This window comes from Aedes aegypti, chromosome 3, assembly GCF_002204515.2.
Source record: "Aedes aegypti strain LVP_AGWG chromosome 3, AaegL5.0 Primary Assembly, whole genome shotgun sequence".
NCBI lineage: Eukaryota > Metazoa > Arthropoda > Insecta > Diptera > Culicidae > Aedes > Aedes aegypti.
The window spans coordinates 234,844,332-234,870,186 of NC_035109.1; the positions used below are offsets into that span (position 1 = coordinate 234,844,332).

Here is a 25,855-nt window from a genome sequence, read left to right on the forward strand (position 1 = left end):
CTAACTTACCTGAGTTACCTCAGGGATGTCAAAAATCCTTGTTTGCGGATGACACAGGCCTCTCTGCCAAAAGAAGAAGTCTGCGTGTCATCTGTAGTCGATTGCAAAAAAGTTTGGATATTTTTTCTTCATACTTGCAAAAATGGAAGATTTCTCCTAATGGTTCCAAAACTCAACTAATAATATTCCCACATAAACCAAAAGCTCTTTATTTGACACCTTCAAGTAGACATGTTGTCACGATGAGAGGGGTTCCAATAAATTGGTCAGATGTTCTTCTTCTTTCTGGCGTTACGTCCCAACTGGGACAAAGCCTGCTTCTCAGCTTAGTGTTCTTATGAACACTTCCGCAGTTATTAACTGAGAGCTTTCTTGCCGATTAACCATTTTTGCATGTGTATATCGTGTGGCAGGTACGATGATACTCTATGCTCTGGGAATCGAGAAAATTTCCTTTTACGAAAAGATCCTCGACCAGTGGGATTCGAACCCACGACCCTCAGCATGGTCATGCTGAATAGCTGCGCGTTTACCGCTACGGCTATCTGGGCCCCTTAGTCTAAATTATAGTTTCTTTAGTCAGATGAAGTTAAGTATCAAGGGTTCATGCTAGATAAGAATTTAACTTTCAAAAATCAGATATAAGAAATGAATGAAATGTTTAAAAAAATGACGATCTTGAAAACTTCTAAACATGTTCGTTACAGTTTATTCGAATCTTTATGGTGTCTTCTGTGCAATTATTGCTAATTGTAAAAGGAATGATCACACTGAATTCACCAAGACGATTTGAAGTAACAGCGACGATCAACACGATTTTTTCGCGTCACGAACGATAATACATTATAGTCTTACGGCCTATTCAAAGCGTGCTCTCAAAGTAGGAAAAAAATATCTTATTTTCAGTTGGCCCATTGATTTGACACCGGCCTTGAAGTCAGCTGTTCATAAAAGGGATGCGAAGAAAGTGTGAAACGTGGTGTGAAGCACGATACGACGAACGGTTGTGATGGTCAAAACAAAACGCAGTTAAAAACTTTCAATTGCTGTCCATCAATGGCTATGTCAATAAATTCATTGCCGGTCGAGGTATGTATCAAACGCCATAATCAATGCATAGGAGCAACTAATGACGATCTGTTTGCCGCAGGTTTTGGAGAAAATTTTTATCTACCTCCCATTCAAGGACATCCGCAACGTTGGTCAAGTTTGCCATATTTGGAAAGATGTTCTTAGCGGTTTACGGTTTCAACGAAGAATCCGGGTGAAACTCCAGGGTGACTTTGGGGAAGAAGTTTCACCGGCGAGCATGAAATTCTTAAGCACATGTAAGAATCTGTCCATAGTACAACTCTATGCCGATAAGGATGATTCCGAAGGAGATAATGAGAATGGCGTCGAACCATCCTCACCCTGTGCAATGCATCATGAGGAAGACTCTACGGCGGAAAAAAATATTGCAAACATTTTGTTTGGAACAACGGAGCTTTCTAGTTTGCACATATTTAGCAAATATAATAGTTTGAAAAGAATAATACAAAATAGATTAGGAGAATTGTCGCAGCTGAAAGAGTTGAACGTTTCGTTCAGTTATAATGGAGAATCTTGCAAGGTTGACGATCAGACCTGGTTGCTGAAGAGTACCAGCTTGGAGAGCTTCAACATTGGGTTACCATATTCGATTGGGTCTTTGCAGCTTGAGGCTCCTAATTTGAAGGAATTACATCTAACAGTAAATTGTGACGCTACGTGGAAGCTTGTAGAGCAGTATAGCAAACGATTGGAATCACTGAACGTAAATCTGTACGACATCGAAACGCTGGACCAAATAATGACTTGTAGTTTCCCGTGTTTGCAACATTTGGAATTAGGCATATATGATGACAAAGAGCTGCAGTACAGCTATTCCCAAACAGCAGACCGCGCGGCAGACGATGAACAATCACGAAAATTTACTAAGCAGATGCCTTTGCTCAAAACATTTTGTTTGCATAGCAATGTAGCTTTCTACAAAATCTTCCCCACATGGTGTTCACTCAGGACGAGTTTGGAGAGCCTTGAATTGCAGAACATGGAAGTCGACGCCAATGTGCTGATTAATGTTCTATTGATCCAACCTCTGAAGGTATACATGCCATTCGATTGTTTCATGAACGGGACTTTTAATGGTGCTTGTTTTCCCCGTTCTAGAGCTTAACAATTAAACAATGCGAAATCGTCAATGACCTGCCTGGCTTGCATATACGAATGGTTGGCCTTGAGCGGTTGAAGCTTATAAATGTTGTCAATAATGTTCTGCTGGAGCACAATTTTTGCGATTTAAAACATTTTGAGTTGGTCCATGGTTTTAAATATGGAAATGATTTACTGCAGAAGGTGTTCTACAACTTTACATCGGTGCAACATTTGAAATTACGTTTCAGAACAACGGTAAGATTGTTTCTTCAAGGCGTTCAATTGGTGTAATTTGTACATTTAATTCATTTAAAATTTAAGGGGTTGTTTGGGCACAACTGAAATTTTGATTTCCAATGCATTTCAGCTTGACGAAGATGCCCTCCAAAAATTACATCAAATGAAAAACCTGAAGTCACTGGAACTGCGAGCTACAGAAGTGACGGGCGAACACTGGAATTTGTGCCAGCCATTGACCACGGTTCAACAATTTACCTTGAGTAACTGTTTCATGGTGAGGTTTTCAATGTTTGGATCCTTAGGTCGTGTGTTTCCTTCGCTCCAACGGTTACATGTTGACCGTTGCCATATCGTTGATGACACCGGAGACCCCAATGCAGTTGCGAACGGGGGTTGCGAGAGGAAGACGAGGGAAATGTTCCCCAACAGCATTGTGTCGTGGCATGATTCTGTACAAATAACACCTGCAACATTGAAGCAGCTGCTTATGTGACAAGCATCCAAATGGAATTAGTCAATTTGCTTATAACACTATTGTTAAGGCTAATTATAGGAGAGGAATCTCGGAAAAGTTACTTCAAGTCAATTTTAGAAATACATATTTATTTGATGATTTTTTAATTGGGATGTACATATTGGAACTTAGATGACAGGCCCACTTCTTCCACAGTAATCGTACAAATCTTCAATGTGACAATCGTAATATGAAATTTTACAGTGTGGAGCATATGTGCGCAGTCCTTTACTGCAGGTCTCGTCAATATCGAATAGATCAGCACGAGGTAGTCGGAGATAGCAATGGTCTAGATACAACGTTCGCAGGTGTTTGAAAGTCTGAACCAAATTCTTACATCCAATTCCGTTTATACTGCAACCATTCAGTCGGATATATTCCACCTTACTGCCTGTACACGCGATCCAATCGATTTTGTTTAAATCCATTCGATTTATTTGAATAACTTTCAGTCTGTCCAATTCCGTCGGGAGCGAAAACGGGATGGTAAGGCTTGCTTCTGTCGCAAGACATACTGCGAACTGAAAGAAGGCAAAGCATGATTAATGATAGTTACGAGAATGTTAGCACATAACTTATAAATTTACCTGTCCAATTTCTCCACATTTCACACCGATTGTCAGACGTTCCAGCCTTTTATAATTTTTGCTTATTTGCTTCAATATAGAGCTGAAATCTGTTTCCTGTGTGCCTTCTACATCTAAGACTTTTAAATTTGGGAACAGTGGTAACAATTCTCCATAAACAGGTTGGAAAGATAGTCGTTCAATGGAATCTGATGTCAGTGGCACATTTGTAGCACAAAACGTGCAGTTTAGCAATGAAAGCCTGTGCAAAGACGAACGAGCAAGGAATATATTCAATGAAACCGTTTCTATACATTGTTTTCCCAATGTTAATTCAGACAAACGTGTTGCTGGTGCAAGCTCTTTTCCAGTTACGATTTGGTTGGATTTATACAAGCTCAAGCTCTCTAAACAAGGCATTTTCTCCAGCATTCTCTCGAGGTGCTCTAATGACGGTGGATAAATGAAGCAAAGTTCTCGCAAATAATCCCAGCGTGAACTAGATATAATATCGGATGTAGCAGCATTGAAAAGATCTTTGTGTAAACCGGAGAGTTTCAGGCTACGTAATTGTCTCCGTAAAGCACCCACGCCTTGAGCACTTATTTCGTTCACCTGATTTGATTCTAGAGTGGTCAAACTGCCACATTCTATTACATAGTTCCACTGCCCATTCAATACAATACGTTTTAGTTTTGGATGACTGATTTGTATGACTTCACCATCGTAACTCCCCTGCAGATCAAGATGCAAAGTTTCTAACTCTATCAAAACTTGCAGAGCGGCCTCGACGATATGTTTGCCAGTTTGTGTACTTGTGGAGATTTTGAGTTTCTCGAGGGAAGATCCTGACATATAGTCCTTCAACAATTTCAATTCATTTTCTCCGAAATGCGAACATGAAACGTTTACATTGCGACAACGTCCCATCATCTCCTTTGCATAAGGTTTCTTAACAAGGTCATCCAATGTCCTCAAATGTAGAAATAGCCTTTTGCAAAATTGGGGGCCAAATATCACCTTGTGCCACAGTTTACAAGTAGCGGATATCAGCAGGCGTTCGTGGAATGTGAGATGTTCGAATATTTTCTCCATCATCTGAAAGGCACGAAAAAGAATGAATCATATTTCTCTGTAATCTAAACAAATAATATGTTCACACACCTCTGGTGGAAGATCGTTAACGGTCATATTTTCTGGTAGTTCCATGCTGACTTACTGTGGCACGCACTTGTTGAACCAAATATCGAATAATAGAGGATTGCAAGCCAGGTGAATAAAAACTAACGGAGATAACTCATCTTCCAAAACAAAACAGAAACCATTATATTGTTACACAGACTATCGAAACCAACCACTCTGCATTATACCATCGTATATGCGTAAAGCTATAAGTACACTATGACACATATTTGGCTTGGATTGGTACCGAGACAAACAAATGTTTGACATTGCACAGATTTAGTCAGAGTTGAAACTGATGATTGTCTGTTGAAGTATGCTTAGCCACACAATTAGTAAAGCGATAACTGATGATAGCTTAAGTGATTTACAGCAATCCCTCCATGTGCGCGTTTGCCTCACGAAGCGCATTTTATTTCAGTTCTACGGTCCAATTATTAGTCCGTCATTGAAATTTGTACGCGTCATTGATAATTGTTGATGAACCCAAACTTTTGCACGGGAGTGTATCTGCATTTTTCACAGAAAATTCTCTACGTGTTTGTTTAGATTTCTCTATAAATCAATTTGATTTTCCCGCATTCCTTCAAAACGCCCTCGAATTTTTTTGTTTTAATTTCTTCAAAAATACCAAATGGGATAAGTGTACACAGCATTTAGGAAGTACTGACTTTGTGCAACGCAAATTATTAGTACCTACCACGGTGTACTATATATAAATATATTATATTAACTGTCACGCTACGGTGAGAAAAAAAAACCCGTAGACGACGGTGACCCCAAAACAGCGTTACACGGACTATTCAAAAAATCATAACTTTCCAAATATTTGTCCAAATGCTGAAAATTTTTCACTAACGAGAACATTGTGGTCAAACACTTATAAAAAAAATGACACACATGGTCGTAGCAAGGTAGACGGTCCATGAGGGGCTGAGCAAAGATGCTCAACCTCAGAAAAAACAGCGTTACAATTGTTCAGAGCCATCAGACAAAATTATCATAATATTATTTCACCGTTGGAAACATTCAAGACCAGCATTGCAGGGGAAAATATCAAACAGAGTCGTAGCAAGGAAAATGGAGAATGGGGTGCTCCCATTTGAAATGTTTAACAAACCTATAAAAAAATATTTCGGTGCCGTGATGCAATCAATTTTTGATTTTGTTTCACGATTCAACACTTCTAGTGTAGATCTTCAATATAAAAATACTAAACATGGTCATAGCTAGGAAAAACAGATATAAGAGGCTTCCATTAATAAATCGTTCAATGTTTTCAAAAAATCATAACTTCATGATAAACAATCCGATTTTTTATTTTATTTTACCATTTGAATGCTTAAAGTTATGTCTTTCAGAGAAAAAATAATATTGCACATAGACGTAGTAAGGTATAAAGTTTTTGAAGGGTATGCAATATTTTTTGTTCTCATTTGTATGTAAATCAGAATACAAAGCGATGCCATCAAGTTTTTTGTCTCCAGAAAATCGATTGTAGAAGTCAAGTCATTACATTTGAATAGAGACATACATTTTTGATAAAACTCAAAATTTGTTTTACCTTTAAAACTATGGCAAACCTTTTTTTTCTCCTGTTTGTCTGTAGCTCGAAATTCAATGCAAATACATGTGTTTTTCAACATTAACCCTCTAATACCCAACCCCGCCTTTAGACGGGGTACATTTTGGAATTTTGTGTATTTTTTCGCAGCTCGGAAATCAAAATGATTTTATTTTTGGCTTAAACCTTGACTCATAACACGCATACGAGAAAAGTTATTTATGACTTTTGAAACTTTTTTGTATTTTTGAAAATTGTTTGAAAAATTGTATTCTTATATAACCTACAAATGCCTGGTATTTATTTAACGTGTAATATAAAAAATCGTACCTTTTATATTTTTCTACTATTAACCTATAACAGAAGAAGGGCTGGGTGGTATTAATATAATTCCAAACCTGTGTTTCCGTTAATTACACGAAAAATAAAAATATTTTCAGAAAAATATTTGAAATTTATTATTTTTAAAAGTACCGTGAAAACTTGATTTTTTATTGTTGCCAAAAATCAGTAACTAGAAGAGGCTTCAAGAAAAAATGAAAAATGATAGGGATGTTCAAAAATAAAAATTATAAAAATCAAAAACCAAAATTCATAGATTTGCGAATAAAAATAAATCATTGCCCAAAACGTGTTTAGAACGATTTTAGATAACTAAAAATGATATTTAGATCGAAAATAAAAATTTGGGTATTAGAGGGTTAATTTAATTGTTGAAACCAACTAAACCTATTCAAATAAGTAAAGAAACTTCTGATTACACTCAAAATTTGTTTTTCCTAAAAGTCTGCTAAAAACCCTATTTCATGAGTCTGTTTGCCTATAATTCGAAATCCAATATAATGACAAGTACAGTCGACTCTCCACATCTCGATGTTCTACATCTCTATATCTCTCCCTATGTCGATGATTACATAAGTCCCTTCAGTCTGCATACATTTTCACTCTCCATATCTCGATATCTCCATATCTCGATGTGTTTCTGTTGTTTTTTCGTTCTCAATTTGCTCTCCGTATATCGATATGACCAATATCGAAGGTTACTAGACCAAAGTTTTGGGATTCAAAACAAATTAGGAGCGCAAAATGACGTTTGTTTGTGTATTACTTTCTTGGCAACGAAGTGTTTTTCAATCTAGTATTCATCAAAAATATGTTCTTTGTCTCGATCTCTCCCTATCTCGATGGTCCCTTTGATATCGAGATGTGGAGAGGCGACTGTAGTTCTTTTCTGCATGAACTTTCTTATAAGAGTTAAGTTAACACGTTTAAAAAGAAAGGGACATTTTCTTTTAACACTTCAAATAACCTAAAAAAATACGAGAAACCCTATCTCATGACGTTTGCCAGCAGCATGTTTGCCTGAAAACCAAAATTCTAAGCGATGACATGTAGATTTTTCGGAATGAATTTGCTTATAGAAGTTAGATGAACATGTTTAAATAGAAATAGAAGCTTCTGATCACACTCAAGAAATGTTTTACCCTAGAAACTATGTAAAACCTTTTTCAATAAGCAAATATGCTTCTGAATAAAAATTCAAATTGATAGTTAGTTATTTTTTCAACATGAAATTGATTGTAGAAATGAAGTTAACATGTTTGAGAAGTAATACAAATTTTTGGTTACACTCAAAATTTATTTTACCCGAAAAACTACGTAAAAATTTGTCCAATAGATATTTATGCTCGTAAAAAAATAATTAAAGCAAAAACATATTATTGTTTTCAACTTAAAATTGATTGTAGAAGTTTAGTAAACATGTTTGAAAAGTAATGCAAATTTTTGATTACACTCGAAATTTATTTCACATGAGAAACTAAGACAAACCCTCTATCAGCCTGTAAACCTGTAACTCATAATTGAAGGCGATGAAAAATATTTGTTTTCGTTCGAAATTTATTTGTAGTACTTATATTAACATGGTTGATTAAAAAATATAAGAAAAATCCAATTTTTTAAATTATATGTATCTAAATCAAAATCTAAGGCAAAGATATGTAGCCTTTTTTATATCAATTTGAATGAAGAATTGAAGAATTTTCACTTGAAAATTATTGAGTAGAAATAGAAATTTGTGATTACACTCAAAATTTATATTACCTAAGAAACAGAAAAAAATCCGATTTCATTAGTCTGTTTGCCTGTAAAACAGAATTCTAAGCAATGACAAATAGTTCTATCGGCATGAAATTGCTAATAGAAGATAAGTGAACTTGTTTGAGAAATAATATATATTTCCTTATAACACTTCAAATTTATTTAACCTAATAAATCACGAGAAACCCTATTTCACGAGCTAGGTTGCTTGTGGATCAAAATTGAAAGCGATGACACGCAGAAGTTGGGTGAACATGTTGAAGTAGATGTTGAGATTTCCGATTACACTCAAAATTAATTTTCCGTAAGAGATTACGTTAAACCCTGTTTAATAAACATATATGCTAGTAAATAAAAACTCAAATCGATGGATTGTAGCAAAACAAAACAAAAAAATATTGTAGATGTCAATTAAATACAGTATTGGAAAAAAAATTGGCAACTTTTTTGATTTTCCATACAAAATTACCAACTTTGGTAAGCTATATCTCGGTTTTTTTGTAGACCGATTTGATTGAAATTTTGACAGAACATCAGACATAACATTAATTTTAACATATATTTTTGAGTGATTTTTCAAATCACAAGTTTAAAAGCAGTAACTGTTTGACTAAAGTGAATTTTTTGACAATTTTTTATAAATGACATACCTAAACATATTGTATTAAAAGCTTCATGGTATTATCAGCAAAGTTGTAAATTTTAACGAGATGAACAAGTTTGCTGAAGACAGTTTTTGTGTAGGGCTATCAGATTTTCAGATAAATAGTTTTGAATTTTTCGTCGAAATTTACACTTTAGTTAAACCGTTATTACTTATAAACTCGTGTTTGGAAAAATTATTGAAAAATATGTGTTAAAATTCAAGTTATAGCTGATGCTCTGTGAAAATTTCATTCGAATCGGTCCATAAATAACTGAGATCTAGCTTACCGAAGTAGGTCATTTTGTATGGAAAATCGAAAAAGTTGCAAATGTTTTGTCCAATACTGTATGTTTGAGAAGTAATACAAATTCTGATAACTCTCAATATTATTATTTGAAACCTAGTGCAAAAAACATTTATGCTTGTAAAAAAAATTATCAAAGCAATAATATTTTGTTTTTTTTTTTTTAAACATCAAATTGATTGAAGAATTTCAGTAAATAGGTTTAAGAAGTAATGGAAATTTGTAATTACAATCAAAATTTATTTCACATAAGAAACTAAGGTAAACCCTCAATCATGAGCCTGTTTGCCTGTAAATCATAATTCAATGCGATTACATTTATTTATTTTTTTTCCTTATAAATTTACTAATAGAAGTTATTTTAACTTATTTGAGTTTAGAATATATTTTTTTATTGCACTCAAAATTTAGTATACTTAAAAAACTATGATTAATCCCAATTTTTTAAGTTTTATGTCTCTAAATCAAAATCTAAGGCGACGATATGTAGTTTATTTTTACATTAAATTGATTGTAGAAGTCAAGCGAACATTATGGAGTAAATTTTACCCTAGCAAAGCTCGCGGGAAACTCTCAGTAGCAAGGGACCCCTCGAGCTGGGTCTCAAGGTCGGCTTACTACCGGGCAATCGGAGGGGCTTCACGAACAACGTGCAGATACTGTCACCTTACTTGGGTTATGGGATTTTAAAAAGGTGGAATTTGAGGAAACTAATGGCATTTATTGAAATTCTATTGTAAATGGGGTGTGGGTTGAATTTATTGAAAATTTATTGCAATTGTGGGTGTAGAGTGGGTGTAGAAGGTTTTGGGACACGTACCGGTACTGTTGGTGATGCTGATGTCTCGATGCCGATGGACGAGCGCTCGCCGACGATGTTTCTGCTGGCCGGCTGACTGGACCTCCGGCGGATTTCCCAGCAGGGTGATGGTGGTGGTGGTGATCGGAAAATTGACTGGTGGATCGGTGAGTAGATCGACTTGATGAAATGGTGCGATCTACTGGTCTCTCTGGCGTCTTCTCTCTTTGGCAAGCATCGACAGAGCCCAGGACAAGGCCGGATTGACTCTGCCGAGAGAGGTCCTCCTTTACGGTTAGAGCACCTTTGGGCCCGAGGAATCGCTCCTTGGTGATTATGGCCTCGCAAGACCAGAGCGGTGTTAATCTTTTACGGTTAGGCGTAGTGGCCAACTAAGGACCACTATGCCGAATCGTGTGCTTCCCCAACTTTCGTTGGAATACAAAATGGCGAAGTACCTTAAGGTACCACAAAAGGTCCTGTGAGGGCAACGGGGATGGGTTTTAGAAAATTGCTTTACTAGTCATATTCTAGTCTAGCGTAAGTAGTGTTAGGGAGAAAGTTATACAGGCATTGAGGAGTGCAGTCCTACCTGATTGAACACTTAATATCACCCGTTTCACTTCACCACTCACTTGACTTATAACGTAAGGACACTTTTAATTTTCAATTTTACGATCCGAAGCACACGAACGCCAGAACTTAAGTGAGAGATGGCGAATTAATTTTGCGCCTCAATCCTTACAATCTCTCCTATTATGAGACGTGCATTGTTACCACCCCTTTTGTATGATATTCTACGCCCGCCGAATATGTATGTTGTTGTACCCACTCAGTTATGCAATATGTCTCCCACTTGTACCCACTCTACTTTGTAATGCTTTAACAATTTTTGAATTTGAAATGACTAACCCTACTAATCAACATACAATTTTTATCAATTTACATTTAAATAACCCTACTAACCCAACACCTACTAACCAAAGAAATGTAACAGTATCAAAACATATAAAGCACACATTAAAATTCTAAAAATCCTGTAACACTCGGTTACACTATCCCCCCACCTCGGAAAAATAAATGTTTAAATACATTGAAACATTTATTTTCCTACACAAAACAAAATAGAATCAATTTCAAAAACTTCAAGACAATTACCAAAATATACGACAAAACATAGTTAATTAAAATACGACACGTAGTAGTTAAAATATCTATAAGTTTACGACGACTACATAACACGTTAAAACCTTGTGTAACTAAGAGCGAAATTTCAAATAAAATTTGCTATAATCGATCACGTGTGGTCCCTAACTGTGCCTATGTGCGTCTATAAGCACCATGATGAACATCTATGGTGAGTTCCTACTACACTCATTCCGTTACTGCCTCATCACGTTCGGGTATGAGGATCAACGAATGCCGAATACGATTTAGTCTACTACCGTGTGTGCTCGCGTGCGGATATATTCGATTAGAGGGTGAGGTGCAAAGCAGAGTTGAAGCCGATAGACTACGTTGGACCTGATTTCAATGCGATAAGTGAACTTGTTTCATGATTCTATTCTTTAGGCTGATTGAACTTCTTTATTTCCAGCTTCATTCCACCAGTTGGCCACCTGGTGATGTAGGAACGATTCTGAAAACAAATTTCGTTCGATTGGATGAGTGTTTCATACTGAACAGGTACGTAGCTACACACGGTATCTACAGTAGAGTAATGTTTCTTATTCTTGACCCTATAATTAGATATTCTATTCAATTCTATTTCTAGATGCATATCTTTTGTCATTGCGCACTAACAAAAGACCACAATGTTTCAATCCGGATTGATATACGACACATTTTGATAAACCTTCTCTCTTTCTCTTTTACAGACACACGACAATTTATCAGCGAAGACACAAACCGTGCTTGCTGAGAACGACAACGACTACGATGGACTATGCCATAAAACTATTACAGACGACGACGATGATACTGACGATCACGACGACGGGGACAACTAAATGCACTTATTAAACTTCAATAACTTTACACGATGAACAAGACTCAAACGACGATTCATGACTCTTCACTTTGGTACTACGATGACCTATGGATTTGGACTAACACAAAGGATAATTGGACAACGACACCTAACAACTGGATCACACTGTTCATTTGGTTCTAAGTTCTACGCTTATTAACGAACACAAACTGGAACGTGACCCAGGACGAAATACTGCTGACGATATGGCTCGACGAAGACCTAGGATGAACGACGATGACCAACATTCAGCTAAACTACAGTTTTACTATTCGCTACTACGTAACTAACGTCCTTCCAGTAATTCGTATGGTAAATGCAACTCATACATAACTGTTTATTTTAGGAGAGACTTGCCCACTATTCATTACCAGGTCGAAGATCATTGGCGGAGAATACTCCGAGACTCCGGCCTGCTTCGTCCGCTACCTCATACGAGCTACTACCCCGCTTCGCGATAATGATGCAAGGGGTATACAGAGGCCCATATTTGGCATTATAATGCTCTACAGCTGACGACTGCCGGAAGTTACGCTTGAACACCTTCTGGCCAACTCGGTAAGCTGGAGCAAATTTCTTATGCCGTAAGTTATAAACCTTTCTACTCTTTTCATCAGTTTTCTGCAGATTCTCCTTGACTTTTTCTAATAATTTTCCTCCTACTTCCTTCCGGTATTCTTCTCTAGCCTCTACCGACAGTTCACCTTCATCTCTCTCACGCCTATGTTCTTCCCCCTTTACAACCTTCTCATGTCCATAGAGGATCCTGTAAGGCGTAAATCCGGTAGAAGCGTGGACAGTCGTGTTCATCATCTCTTCGATGTCTCCGACCCTGGTATCCCAAATCCGTTGATCGGTTTGCATATAGGTCCGCAGACACGCGTTAATGGTTCTATTGGCCCGCTCCACCGGATTAGCTTGGCTGTGGTGCCTCGCATTAGGCCAGTGACGGATCCCTCTCTCTGCCAACAGATATTGGAACTCTTTCCCGGTAAAGGTCGTGGCATTATCACTAATGACCACTTCCGGTGTTCCATATCGCCGAATCCAGATGTCTTCCACGATCTTACAAACTGCCTTGGCCTCAATCTTCTTCACAGGAACCAGAATAACCCATTTAGAAAAAAGGTCCATTAGGACTAACAAATGGCAGTTTCCGTTTTTACTTCGAGGAAGGCTCTGGATAAAATCCAATGCTAGAATCTGGAATGGCCTATCCGTGAGTTTTTGCTTTCCCATTTCCGGTGCTGAAGCAGCATTACCGGGTTTGCACTGCTTACACGTAACACACGCTTGTACATGTCGTTTTGTATCTATTGCCATTTTTGGCCAATAGTACCTGGTTTTGACTCGATGCAGAGTCTTTTCAAATCCAGGATGCAGAACGTCATCGTGTTCCTGTCGAAGTACCGACTCTCTCAATCCCTCTGGTAAGCATAGCTTCCATTCGAATCGATAGTCAAGGACATCTGACGCTGCAGATACGAATTTGAACAGCTTCTTATCTTCGATCTTGAAGTCTGCGAAACTCTGCGGATCCTGTTCGACTTTTCGAAACTGCTTCGCATACCATCCATTGTCCTGGGTAATGTCCAGCACTTCTACGGATCTGGACAGCGCATCGGCAACAATATTTTCTGAGCCCTTTCGGTGTTGAACCACCATATCATACTGTTGAAGAAGAATACTCCAACGGCTCAACTTTGATGACGGCTTCCATTTCGTGTTCATAATGAACGAAAGAGCCGAAGAATCTGTGATGAGGGTGAATCTGGTTCCTTCCACGTAAGGTCGGAACCGTTCAATCGATTCTAACGCTGCCAGACCTTCTTTTTCTGCAGCTTTCCAAGCCCTCTGTGGCGTGGTGAGCTTTCGTGAGTAGTATGCAACAACGTGTTCCGCCCCTTCGATTTCTTGTGTCAGAATGCCAGCAATCGCCAAATCGCTGGCGTCGGTCTGGATTTTGAACGGCAAATCGAATCGGGGGTTAGCCAGAACCGGTGCAGTTATTAGTTTTTCCTTCAGAACGTTAAATGCTGCTTCTGCCTCAGCATTCCAGGTCACGATCTTCGGCTTACCCTTCAAGAGATCAGTCAGTGGAGTGGTCAAATCGCTGAAGCAGTCAATAAATCTGCGATAATAATTGACCATCCCCAAAAACCTCCTGAGTGATCGTACCGAAGACGGTCTCTCAAAGTTGACGATCGCTTCTACTTTCTCTGGATTGGGTCGAACTCCTTCTTTTGAGAGAATGAATCCGAGGTAGGGCAATTCTGCAACGCAAAATTTGGATTTATCCAAGTTAATCGACAAATTTGCCGCATTTAGTCGCCTTGCTACCTCTTCCAGAGTCCGCAAATGTTCTTCAAATGAGTTACTGGCAATGACAATGTCATCCAGGTATACAAAAACATTGGGTTCTAGTTCTCCGTACCCCAAAACCTGGTCCATCAACCTCGATAACGTCGCAGGGCTGTTAACCAGTCCGAAAGGTAGCCGGGTAAATTGGAAAAGTCCACGCCCAAAAACCCTGAAAGCAGTATACTTCCTGGAGTCCTTGTCCAACGGAATTTGCCAAAAAGCTTTGGACAAATCTATAGTTGACAAGTACTTCGATGAGCCCAATCTGCCCAAGATTCTATCCTGGTGCGGTAGTGGGTATGCATCGCGTCGGGTCCTCTCGTTCAATTTTCTTGCATCGAAGCACATTCGTACTTTGATCTTCTGCTGTCCATCTTCCCCTTCGGTCTTTTTCATCACCGGCACGATCAATAACGCCCAATCGCTGCTAGATCGTTCTACCACTCCAGATGCTATCCACTTGTCCAATTCCTCGTTAACGTTTCGTTGAACCTCTGGGGACCAAGGGTATGGGTTCAATCGTACTGGAGATGCATTTTGAAAATTTTCCTCAAATTCAATTTTATGGCTAATTAATGATGTAGTCTCCAACGGCCCTCCTTCTACAAACGCTTTAAACTGTTTCTTGACCTCTTCCAGTCGATCATTCTGATTTGGAGACAACCTGCAATCTTCTTTTATTTGCTCTCGTTCGGCTTCGGCAATTTCTTGGTCATCTAAGGAATTCTGAACTGTAGGTTGTATATTGAACAACTTCCAGAAGTTCATTCCCAGAATGAGCCGCCTCTTCATTGAAGGAGCTACCAGAGTAGTGAGAATCCGCGTTTCGCCTTCAAAAGTTACTGGAAGGTTCACGTAACCCTTCACTTCCAACCGATTTCCTCCCGCTGTCGTAACCTTCGTCGTCGTGTTGAACAGCTTCAACTTCAGCTTCCTAATCAAATCCTCGCTACCTGTTCCTAGGATTGATACCTGTGCTCCACTGTCCAACAAACCTATCAACCGTAAACCCAAAACATTTATTCCAGCAAATGGTCGATTGTCTCCTTCTATAGCCACGAGCAATTCGCTGACATCCGAACAATCTGAAACGAATACTGTTGGAGGTTTTCTAAGCGGGACTCGACGACCTCCTACGCCGAACCCTTCGCGTTTTTTGCACAAAATGGGCAATTATCCCTCCTGAAATTAGGAAAACCGCAAACGGTACAAAAAACTTCCTTCGGCGCCAAACATACTGCATAGTAGTGAAACTTTCCTCTACAATTGAAGCATGTTGTCCTATCTGGAACCTTGTAACCTGCGACTCGCTTCTCTAATGCACCTCTACTAGAGTCTGGCTGATCTTCCCTATATTCTCCCTCTTTTCGAACTGACGGTTGCTTTGGTCCGGAAGTATCAGGTTTATCCTGAGGACGTTTCCAATTCGACTGATTCGGCTCTCTGGTCTGTGGTGATGGCCTCCAGGGTTTACCCCCAGACTGGTTTCGAGACTGGAACGATTTAGCTGAAACTTCGTGCACTTGAGCAGCAGGTTTCTGCGTCGATTCCTGGTCCCTGCCTCTATACATCCACATGTTGACTGAATCCAGCTTCCTGCCCCATTGTCTAAGGGCCTTCAAGGTCCGAACTCCTTTGACAACCAGCACGTTCTTGTAATCCGACCGAAGATTTCTGAAGATGATGTCGAATTTCCTCTCTTCCGACGGTGGGACAGCCATGTAGCGGAAGATTTCAACTACAGCGTTGTAATAATCCTGAAACTTCTCCGAGCGTTTTTGTCTGCGTTGTGCAGCCTGTTGCTCATAATGGAAGTCCATGTCCGGAGGCTGAAACTCAAGTTTCAATTCTGCAATCAGCTCACTCCAGTTACGAAAATCGCAGTTACGTTTTCCTTCCATGTACCATGTCCTGGCATCACCAGCAAACAGATGAATGGCCTCGTTGAACAGCATTCGTTTACTCAGTCCCTCCGCTTCTGCCATAAACTCTACTTCTTCAATAAACTTGTTCAGCTTCTTCCCATCATCCTTCCCATCATAGCGCATCCGCCAGTCTGCTACTGACCGAGGCCTTCGCCTGAGACCTCGGGAGCTTCCCGAGTCTTCCTCCAAACTACTATCTTCTTCCGTCTCGCTATCTTTCTTGCCTTTCTTCACTGCATGCCTTTCCTTTTTCTTACCTTTCAAATGTCTTCCTAAGTCAGCTACGTTAAAGTCTTTTTCGTCTGACGCGATTGACCCAGCGGATTGTCTGTCCATTTCTCTCCTAAGATTGTTAAATTTAGTTTCCATAAAATTATCTATGTGATCTAACAGCTTTTTCAACATTTCCTCGGAATGTACTTTCTTTTTCGGTTCTTTAATCTTCTTTAACTTTGGCTCATTCACTTTTGCTTTCCTAACAGTTGACTTCTTCTTACGCATTTTCTTTTTCCGTGTGTCTTCCTCCGTACTTTTATTTGAACAATCTGTCTCCCTCCAATCTGAGTCGTCGCAATCTGTACCCTCGCGCTCTGAGTCATCTTCATCTTCTTCGTGCATACTAAGTCTCATTAAATCTCGATCTACTGCTTCAACTACATTCGTTTCTACAACACGATTTTCAATCCGGAACGGAATCAACAGACTTAAAATCTCCTCCACTAAGCTATTCACATCAACCTTTTCTTTCAATCTATCTAATCGGTAATACAAGTGAATTAACCTGGTTTGAACCGCGGACATATCGAATTTCTTTGTTTTGCTATGCTCAAGCTTATCGCGAATCTTCACCAGCTTTTCTTCTATCTGCATCATCTCTCTCTTACAACCTTCCTCTGAATCTATTACTTTAATTGTAAAATCATTAATTTCGCGTTGTTCTTTCAGCTTGTGCCGCAATTTACGCTTTTTCATGTCACGCGATTCGCCACTAGAGTATTCCACTCCACGAATTATGAGTTCATGCTCCAATTCGTCATCAAGCAAATGGTCGGTGTTCATCGAACGGTATTGCAGAAGTAAGGATTCGAAATTCATTTTGTTAATTATTAAGAAGAAAATTTAATATTACTAACACTAGATACGAGTTCAAACAAATCAAAGATAGAATAAAAATAAAATATTTACAAAAATTCACTAACAACTTATACTAGTAATTCAAATGAAAATAAAAGTAGTAGATTTTCTTTTTCTTTTTGTGTTTTAGTGTTCAATTCAGGACCTTTTATTCAATTCAGTTACTAAACTAGTCAAAACGTGTTATTTGTCGAAGTTTTCTGCTAGAAATTTTAACTAATTTCACTGGCGCATAAACATTTGCGCTCTTTTCCGACTCACCAACTGGCCACTGTCTTTCAATTCGTAAAAAGGATCCAATTTATTTCGAGCGGTGTTGCAAAGTGCACGGATCCTACGCAAAGCATAAATTTGCGTACTCTCCTGCCGCCTGTTAAAAAATCTCTAGATTTTTAAATTCTACACGATCCTCCGATTACCTTTCGTGTGTTGTAGTTGGGCGCCAAGTTTTACCCTAGCAAAGCTCGCGGGAAACTCTCAGTAGCAAGGGACCCCTCGAGCTGGGTCTCAAGGTCGGCTTACTACCGGGCAATCGGAGGGGCTTCACGAACAACGTGCAGATACTGTCACCTTACTTGGGTTATGGGATTTTAAAAAGGTGGAATTTGAGGAAACTAATGGCATTTATTGAAATTCTATTGTAAATGGGGTGTGGGTTGAATTTATTGAAAATTTATTGCAATTGTGGGTGTAGAGTGGGTGTAGAAGGTTTTGGGACACGTACCGGTACTGTTGGTGATGCTGATGTCTCGATGCCGATGGACGAGCGCTCGCCGACGATGTTTCTGCTGGCCGGCTGACTGGACCTCCGGCGGATTTCCCAGCAGGGTGATGGTGGTGGTGGTGATCGGAAAATTGACTGGTGGATCGGTGAGTAGATCGACTTGATGAAATGGTGCGATCTACTGGTCTCTCTGGCGTCTTCTCTCTTTGGCAAGCATCGACAGAGCCCAGGACAAGGCCGGATTGACTCTGCCGAGAGAGGTCCTCCTTTACAGTTAGAGCACCTTTGGGCCCGAGGAATCGCTCCTTGGTGATTATGGCCTCGCAAGACCAGAGCGGTGTTAATCTTTTACGGTTAGGCGTAGTGGCCAACTAAGGACCACTATGCCGAATCGTGTGCTTCCCCAACTTTCGTTGGAATACAAAATGGCGAAGTACCTTAAGGTACCACAAAAGGTCCTGTGAGGGCAACGGGGATGGGTTTTAGAAAATTGCTTTACTAGTCATATTCTAGTCTAGCGTAAGTAGTGTTAGGGAGAAAGTTATACAGGCATTGAGGAGTGCAGTCCTACCTGATTGAACACTTAATATCACCCGTTTCACTTCACCACTCACTTGACTTATAACGTAAGGACACTTTTAATTTTCAATTTTACGATCCGAAGCACACGAACGCCAGAACTTAAGTGAGAGATGGCGAATTAATTTTGCGCCTCAATCCTTACAATCTCTCCTATTATGAGACGTGCATTGTTACCACCCCTTTTGTATGATATTCTACGCCCGCCGAATATGTATGTTGTTGTACCCACTCAGTTATGCAATATGTCTCCCACTTGTACCCACTCTACTTTGTAATGCTTTAACAATTTTTGAATTTGAAATGACTAACCCTACTAATCAACATACAATTTTTATCAATTTACATTTAAATAACCCTACTAACCCAACACCTACTAACCAAAGAAATGTAACAGTATCAAAACATATAAAGCACACATTAAAATTCTAAAAATCCTGTAACACTCGGTTACATAAAATAGATTTTTTTGATGACACTCAAAATTTATATTATCTAAGAAACTAAGAACAACAATATTTCATGAGCCTGATTGCCTGTAAATATAAAATCAAAGCGACGATATTGAGTTTTTTCAAGATAAATTTCTGTAGAGTAGAAAACATGTTTGAGAACAAAAATAAATTTTTGATCACACACAAAAATTGTTTTATCTAAAAACTATGAATACCATAGCTTTAAGTGAATTAAAGTTTAAGTATAATCAAAAAAATTATTTCTACTAAAACATGTTCACTTGGCTTATACAATCAATTCAATGTCAAAAACTGCATATTGCTTTAGATTTCAGATTTTCATTGGAATGTTCATAGTATTTAATTAAATAGTTTTTGAGTGCAATTGAAAAACATATTTTTTCCTCAAACATGTTTACTTAACTGCTGTGAAGAAATTTATATCAAAAAAACTTGATGTCACCGCTTTGGTTTTTGCTTTAAAGGCAAACAGGCTCATGTAACAGATTTTTTCTTAGTTTCCTAGGTAACAAAATTTATGTTAAGTGTGCTATTACCTATTTTATATGTAATCAAAAAGGTGCTATTACCTACCCAACTAACAATTTTAGCGCTATAAGCCAAGATTATTTGCTTTGTGCTGTATAACAGTTGAATTGATGCAGCGAACGCAGCAAAAAATGAAAGCTGTCAAAAATAGAACGATTAGCGTTAATACAGCTGTAACGCAAACGTTTTGCAGCTACAAATCTTAGCTGAATAAATTTCATCAGTTATTGCTTTTGCTGCTTTCACTAAGCTGTAACTCAACACCATAAAAGATAGCAACCTAATGATGTGGAATAAAACTCGCCATTATCATTCCGGCTGCTTCTATACAATATGATTTCTTATACTGCTCAATATATATTTAAGAAGCGCTTTGTCGTTAGTTATACAGCGAGCATACAGCAGTATGCTGTAAAACAATAACTTGTGGCGCATCTACTCAGCCTGTTTTTTTTTTTTTTGGTATTCAGTTGGTTTGGTTCAGTTTTTTGTATGGTATTCAGTTGGAGCTGCCTGACAGCTTAACTTGTCAAGGCTGAACCCTCGGTCTGGCTTTTGCCAAGTTTCCCCTCTACCAGGACCAAGCATTATGAAAATCAGCAGCTCCATTAGAATTTGTTTGAAATAGTAGTGCATTACTAATACTGTCTAGTCGAAATGGTTTTCAATAATTTGTCATTCAAGTGCTATTCTGATTACTATTGTCTTTTACGTAAGATTAGAGTCTTAAATGTCAAGTGTCGTCAAGTCTTAACAAAATTAGGCTGTTTAGTAGTAGTTCTAGTTAATTTCATTTTTTGTTGTTAAAAATATGTATTGTTCATTACGTACATATATCCTTAAAGAAAAAAGTCGCTTTCCTTGTCTGTTCAACATTTTTTCGAAACTAGCAAGTGTACCCTAATGATCGATCTCAGCGTCTTACTTTCCATAGTCATTTTTATAGTGAATATTGAAGAGTAAAGTTACCTTAGGCTTCTATTACAGTCTCCTACAAGATTCACTTTTCGGTGGCAAATGCAATGCTTCACAACGCCTACTTTCTACTCGTAAATTTTGCGAAAATGAAGCTGGAATTAGATTATTTATACTGCTGTTACAAAAGAGGTATTTCTTATTATGGCAATGTAAAAACCATATTAAAATAAGATTGTCGCCACTCATTTCTACTCAGTGAATCTACTAGTCATTTTCCTAAGAGTTCCTAAATATTCCCTACGTCGTATATGATAACGATGTATCTAGCTAGCTAATAGTAAGAGTGGCTACGGATCATTCTGGTTAGCAAAAGGCAAACTGAACGCCACCAATAGTATTAATGTCCACTTCGAATAGATTAATTACTTGAAATGGGCATCAATTCTATCAATGACGCAGAATGTCCGTTGGATCATATCCGAGATATTATTGCGTCTATGCCATATGAATTATGACGCGGCTTTAAGCAAAAAATGCCAAAATGTGATACCACCACTACAGGTTACGCCTTTGGTTTCCATCATATGGGCTAATGGATTATGCCCTCCCATCGCGGCAAGGTCGCATAACCAAGGGGAGGGAAAAAAGTGTGGCGCATCTACTCAGCTTTTTTTTTTTTTTCTTTGCGGTGTCTGTGTCAGACGGCTAAGACCGGTCACGGTCCATCTTGCCCAGCATCTACTCAGCTTGTTGGATGTAAACAATGCGTTTGACGTTTCGCACCCTTTTACAGCCTGATGAAGTGGTGTAAGCGCGGCTATGGCATCTTTTACGATCATTATAAAAAAATGTGTGAACCGTTTTCGATGTAGAACAAAATGGTGTGTTTTCTTTGCCTTTCGATATAGACTGTATTGGCAACAAGGACAGCGTCGAGTCTTGTGGATGCAGAGATCGTGAGTTCGATACCAAGCGGTGGCAGGTAACGTTGGGAACATTAAATTCAGATACTTATGATATGAGTTCCGGAAGCTGTGAAACAGCTTGAAAATAGTATTTAATCGATAATACAGCGAAGCTGTATAATAATTATTAAACAGTTGCGAAATGGTTGAGAAAGCGCCTTCCGAAGATGTTACACAGCTACTTGTCGTATAACTGTCGAGATAGAGCAATGATTGGTATGAATAAGAGCTGCCAACACAGCTTAAAAGTAGCTGAGTAGATTCGCCAGATTTGTTGGTAAAAGGATCGCATAGAAACTTTCGTTCGTATTTACAGCGCCTTTACTCAGCATAAAGCCGTATAAAGAGGGCCTAGAGAATGTTTATACAGTGAGGACCCGATTTTGTCAGCCCCTCGATGAATTTTGGGCTCACAAAATGGGGAACCTGACAAAATCGGGTCATTTTATTTTGTTCCTGTTTTTCAAGTTTTTATGTGTTACATGGTTACATAGACTTTTAAGAGGGCGATGGACATGAGCGTATCCAGTTTTTTTTATCTGGGGCTCCCCCCTCCCTTATATTGGTAATATCGATTTTTAACACTTAATTAAAGGCATTTTCATTGCCCCCTCTGGCTACGCCCATGCGCGCATGACATCAAACATCATCATCAATTTGAATGTAAAAGTGGTAAAACATGACGATAACAATTTATTGACAAATTTTAAATAGGCTGACAAAATCGGGTCAAAAAGCTGACAAAATCGGGGGCTGACAAAATCGGGTCAGTACTGTATTTGCACTAAATGTTTGTTGGGTATTTTATATGTTAACTCAACTTCTACAATCTATTTGATGTTGGAAAAACAATATATCATTGCTTATATTTTTTTTTACGAACATAAATATTTTTTATCAGAGGTTTACGTAGTTTCTTAAGTGAAATAAATTTTGATAATAACATATTTTAGCTTCGAGTTTTTATTCACAAACATATAAGTTCATGAATTAAGGTTTGACGTAGTTTCTTGGGTAAACAAATTTTGCGTGTACAAAAAACTGCTATTACTACTTTAACAGGTTCTTCTAACTTCTTTTAGTAAGTTTATTTCGAAAAAGCTATGTGCCATCGCTCTGAATTAAGATTTACAGGCAAACAAGCTCATAAAATTAGTGATTCGTAGTTTTTTAAGTCAAATAAATTTGAAGTGTTATTGAATAATATCTATTTCTTCTCAAACATGTTCACTTATCTTCTATAAACAAATTCAATCTGAAGAAAACTACTTGTCATTGCTTTATATTTCTAGAAAGATTCGCGAATCAGGCGAAACTGACAAAATGTGCACAATTTAAGAAACTATAGCGTTGAAATTGTAGCTCGATTGTCTATCCACTGCACTTGAACTTTTCCCCTATCGATAATTTAACTATTCAAAAACGCAAATTTGTAGAAGACGAAACTTCACCTCATACCAAACCACCCACTTTATTGATTACGCCTGTATTTTTGTTTATCAAAGTGATGGGCGCATCTGAAATCGAAATCAAAACACGGCGAGAGTAAACGGCGACGGCGTACATGGCGGGCTTAATTGAAACCAGAATGAAAACACGGCGCAAAAGTAATAGGCGACACTGAAAATAATATCGATTACAGGCTCATAACATTGGGCGATACTGGCATTCTTGAGTGCGTTTAAGGCGAAACCACAGACAAACAGACGTCACACTCTCATCGCTGTTCATCGATCAACCTTTTAACGATCGATTCGAATATCTTGTAGGTGGTCAATCGACCATCCGCAGCGCTCGCGTCGTTTTTGTTCGTGTTTGACGTTTACACATTACAGCCACCTGTTGGTCCATCGACCAACTACAGCGTTTTTAGCATTGGGCGTACATGTTTTCGGGACTATGATTTTGATCGCGATTTGTTCTAAGTGTTACGTCTGTTTCTCTGTGGCGAAACCTTATATTTTTTTAGTACTAGGTTTATAAAATGTGTATTAAAGTGAAAAGGTTAAAGTTTGAGTATATTTTCTCCAATTGGGATTAAAAATTGCACATGAGAATTTCATTGGTTATTTTCTCAATGTTATTGAATTGTCAGATAGGCCCTTATCGCGAATCCCTCTCGAATTTTGATTTACACAAAAACAGACTCATGGAAAAAGGATTTTAGAAGTTTCTTAGGTAAAATAAATTTTGAGTGTAATCAGAAGTTTCTATTTTTATTCATACATCTTATCTTGACTTCTGCCATTAATTTTATGTCGAAAAAAAAACTACATGCGATTGCTTTGAATTTTGAGCTACAGGTGAAATAAAAGGTTTTTCTTTAGTTTTTGAGTGTTTTCAAAAATATATATCTCTATTAAATTTTATTAACTTTACTTCTACAATCAATTTTATGAAGAAAAACCTACATGTCATCGCTTTAAATATTAATTTACAGGCAAACGGGACCAAGAAATAGGGTATACCCCTTTAAATACCTTGTATCTTACTACGACTATGTGCCATATTATTTTTCCCTGAAAGCTATAAATTTAAGCATTTAAATGGTAAAAGAAAATCAAAAATCGGTTTATTTAGTGTAAAGTGATTATTTTTTGAAAATATTGAACATTTTTTAATGGAACCCCTTATTTCTGTCTTTCCTAGCTACGACCACGCTTAGTATTTTTCTATTGAAGATCTACACTAGTAGTGGTAAGCTCCATCGAAGTTAATAGAGCTTAGTGACATTTGAACACACGTAGACTAGCATACGCTCGTCATACACAGTTTGTTTTTGTTTTCCTCAAAGAAACTTGCACACGCTTTCCAGACCCATCAAAATGCGTATGGAAATATTACCCAATTTGAAAAATTTACACCCGGATTCTGGGTGTTTTTCGAGACAGAGTGTGAAGAAGCTCAACTTAGTAGCAGTTGATCTACCATATATTTCTGATATATAAAAAAATTCAAAAAATTATAATTTCCAATTAAAAAAATAAATCTTAATAAAATTAAAGCCAATCTAACTTCATAACATTAAGAAAGCTTACATCGTAGTAGCAGTTGATTTGATCTGACAACCTATATAAGCTCAGTTCAATTGTGAAATGTTCATTCCTCAATAAACCTTCCTAGAAGCTAGACATAATTTTAGGTTATGGGCCCAGTCTGACTTTAACCCCTGAAGACCGAAGATAGGAAAATTGTTGGAATCTGAAGCCCTCTTGGAAATCGGAATCGTTATTTAGAAGCAGCCGTTTACTTTGTGAAGAATCTGGGAACGATGGCAAGCAGCGCGAAGAAAGCTGGCATTGTGCAGTTCGCTGGTGATGGGTTCGATACTTGGAAGTTCCGGGTCGAGACCCAGCTTTCGGGCCATGGAGTACGGGATGTTCTCGATGAAGATGCCCCGGCAGAAACGGCTACTGAAGCGGTCAAGAAGGCGTTCAAAGAGAAGGACGAAAAAGCAAAGGCCTTATTGGTGGCATTCATAGCAGACAGCCACTTGGAGTATGTACGGGACAAGGCCACGGCCAAGGCCATGTGGAAGTCTTTAGAGTCGACGTTTGCGAAGAAGGGATTTGCGGCCCAAACATACATCCGGAGGTCGCTTGCCATGCTGCGGATGGAAGAAGGATGTGCCCTGAAGGACCACTTCCGGGACTTCGACGAATTGGTGAGGCAGTTGAAAGATGCCGGCGCAAATCTGACGGAGTTGGACCAGGTGAGCCAACTGTTTATCTCGTTGCCAGCCTCGTACGACGTCGTCACCACGGCAATTGAAAATTTGGAAGAAAAACAGCTCACCCTGGCAACAGTGAAAAGTCGTTTGTTGGCTGAAGAACAGAAGCGAAACGGTCGTGATACATGCATCGGACTATCAAATCGATCCGACGGAACGGTACTGGCAGCAAGAACCGAGAAGCAAAAGAAAGGCATCCGTGAAGGTAACCCGAAATTTGCTGGAAAGTGCTACGGTTGCGGAACCTTTGGCCACAAGCGGTCAACATGTCCGAAATCTAGAGACCAACGAGTACGAGCGCAAGCTGCAGAAATTCCCAGGGATCGTGAAGTCGCGTTGATTGGTTCCGTACCGACTGTAAGTTCAAGTGCGAAGAGCAAGATAGTGTGGATTCTT

The 25,855-nt window shown here is 38.5% G+C and overlaps 2 protein-coding genes across 3 annotated transcripts in view; one reads left to right on the top strand and one right to left on the bottom strand.

Moving 5' to 3' along the window:
* The first annotated feature begins 685 nt into the window (after window positions 1-685).
* On the top strand, window positions 686-3,036 carry LOC5576229. The gene is made up of 4 exons (XM_001655957.2): window positions 686-1,089; window positions 1,151-2,125; window positions 2,191-2,430; window positions 2,543-3,036. Exons 1-4 carry the CDS (start codon window positions 1,057-1,059, stop codon window positions 2,906-2,908), a joined length of 1,614 nt encoding a protein of 537 aa, XP_001656007.2. The 5' UTR covers window positions 686-1,056; the 3' UTR covers window positions 2,909-3,036.
* The window catches only part of LOC5576228, a 33,445-nt gene continuing 10,324 nt past the window's right edge, over window positions 2,735-25,855 (bottom strand). For both annotated transcript variants that reach the window (XM_021853795.1, XM_001655956.2), the window contains 3 exons: window positions 4,660-4,796; window positions 3,517-4,593; window positions 2,735-3,450 (listed from right to left, as the gene is read on the bottom strand). In XM_021853795.1, coding sequence (XP_021709487.1) covers window positions 3,058-3,450; window positions 3,517-4,593; window positions 4,660-4,704 — 1,515 coding nt within the window. In that variant the 5' untranslated portion in view covers window positions 4,705-4,796 and the 3' untranslated portion in view covers window positions 2,735-3,057. The remainder of the gene's footprint in view (window positions 3,451-3,516; window positions 4,594-4,659; window positions 4,797-25,855) is intronic.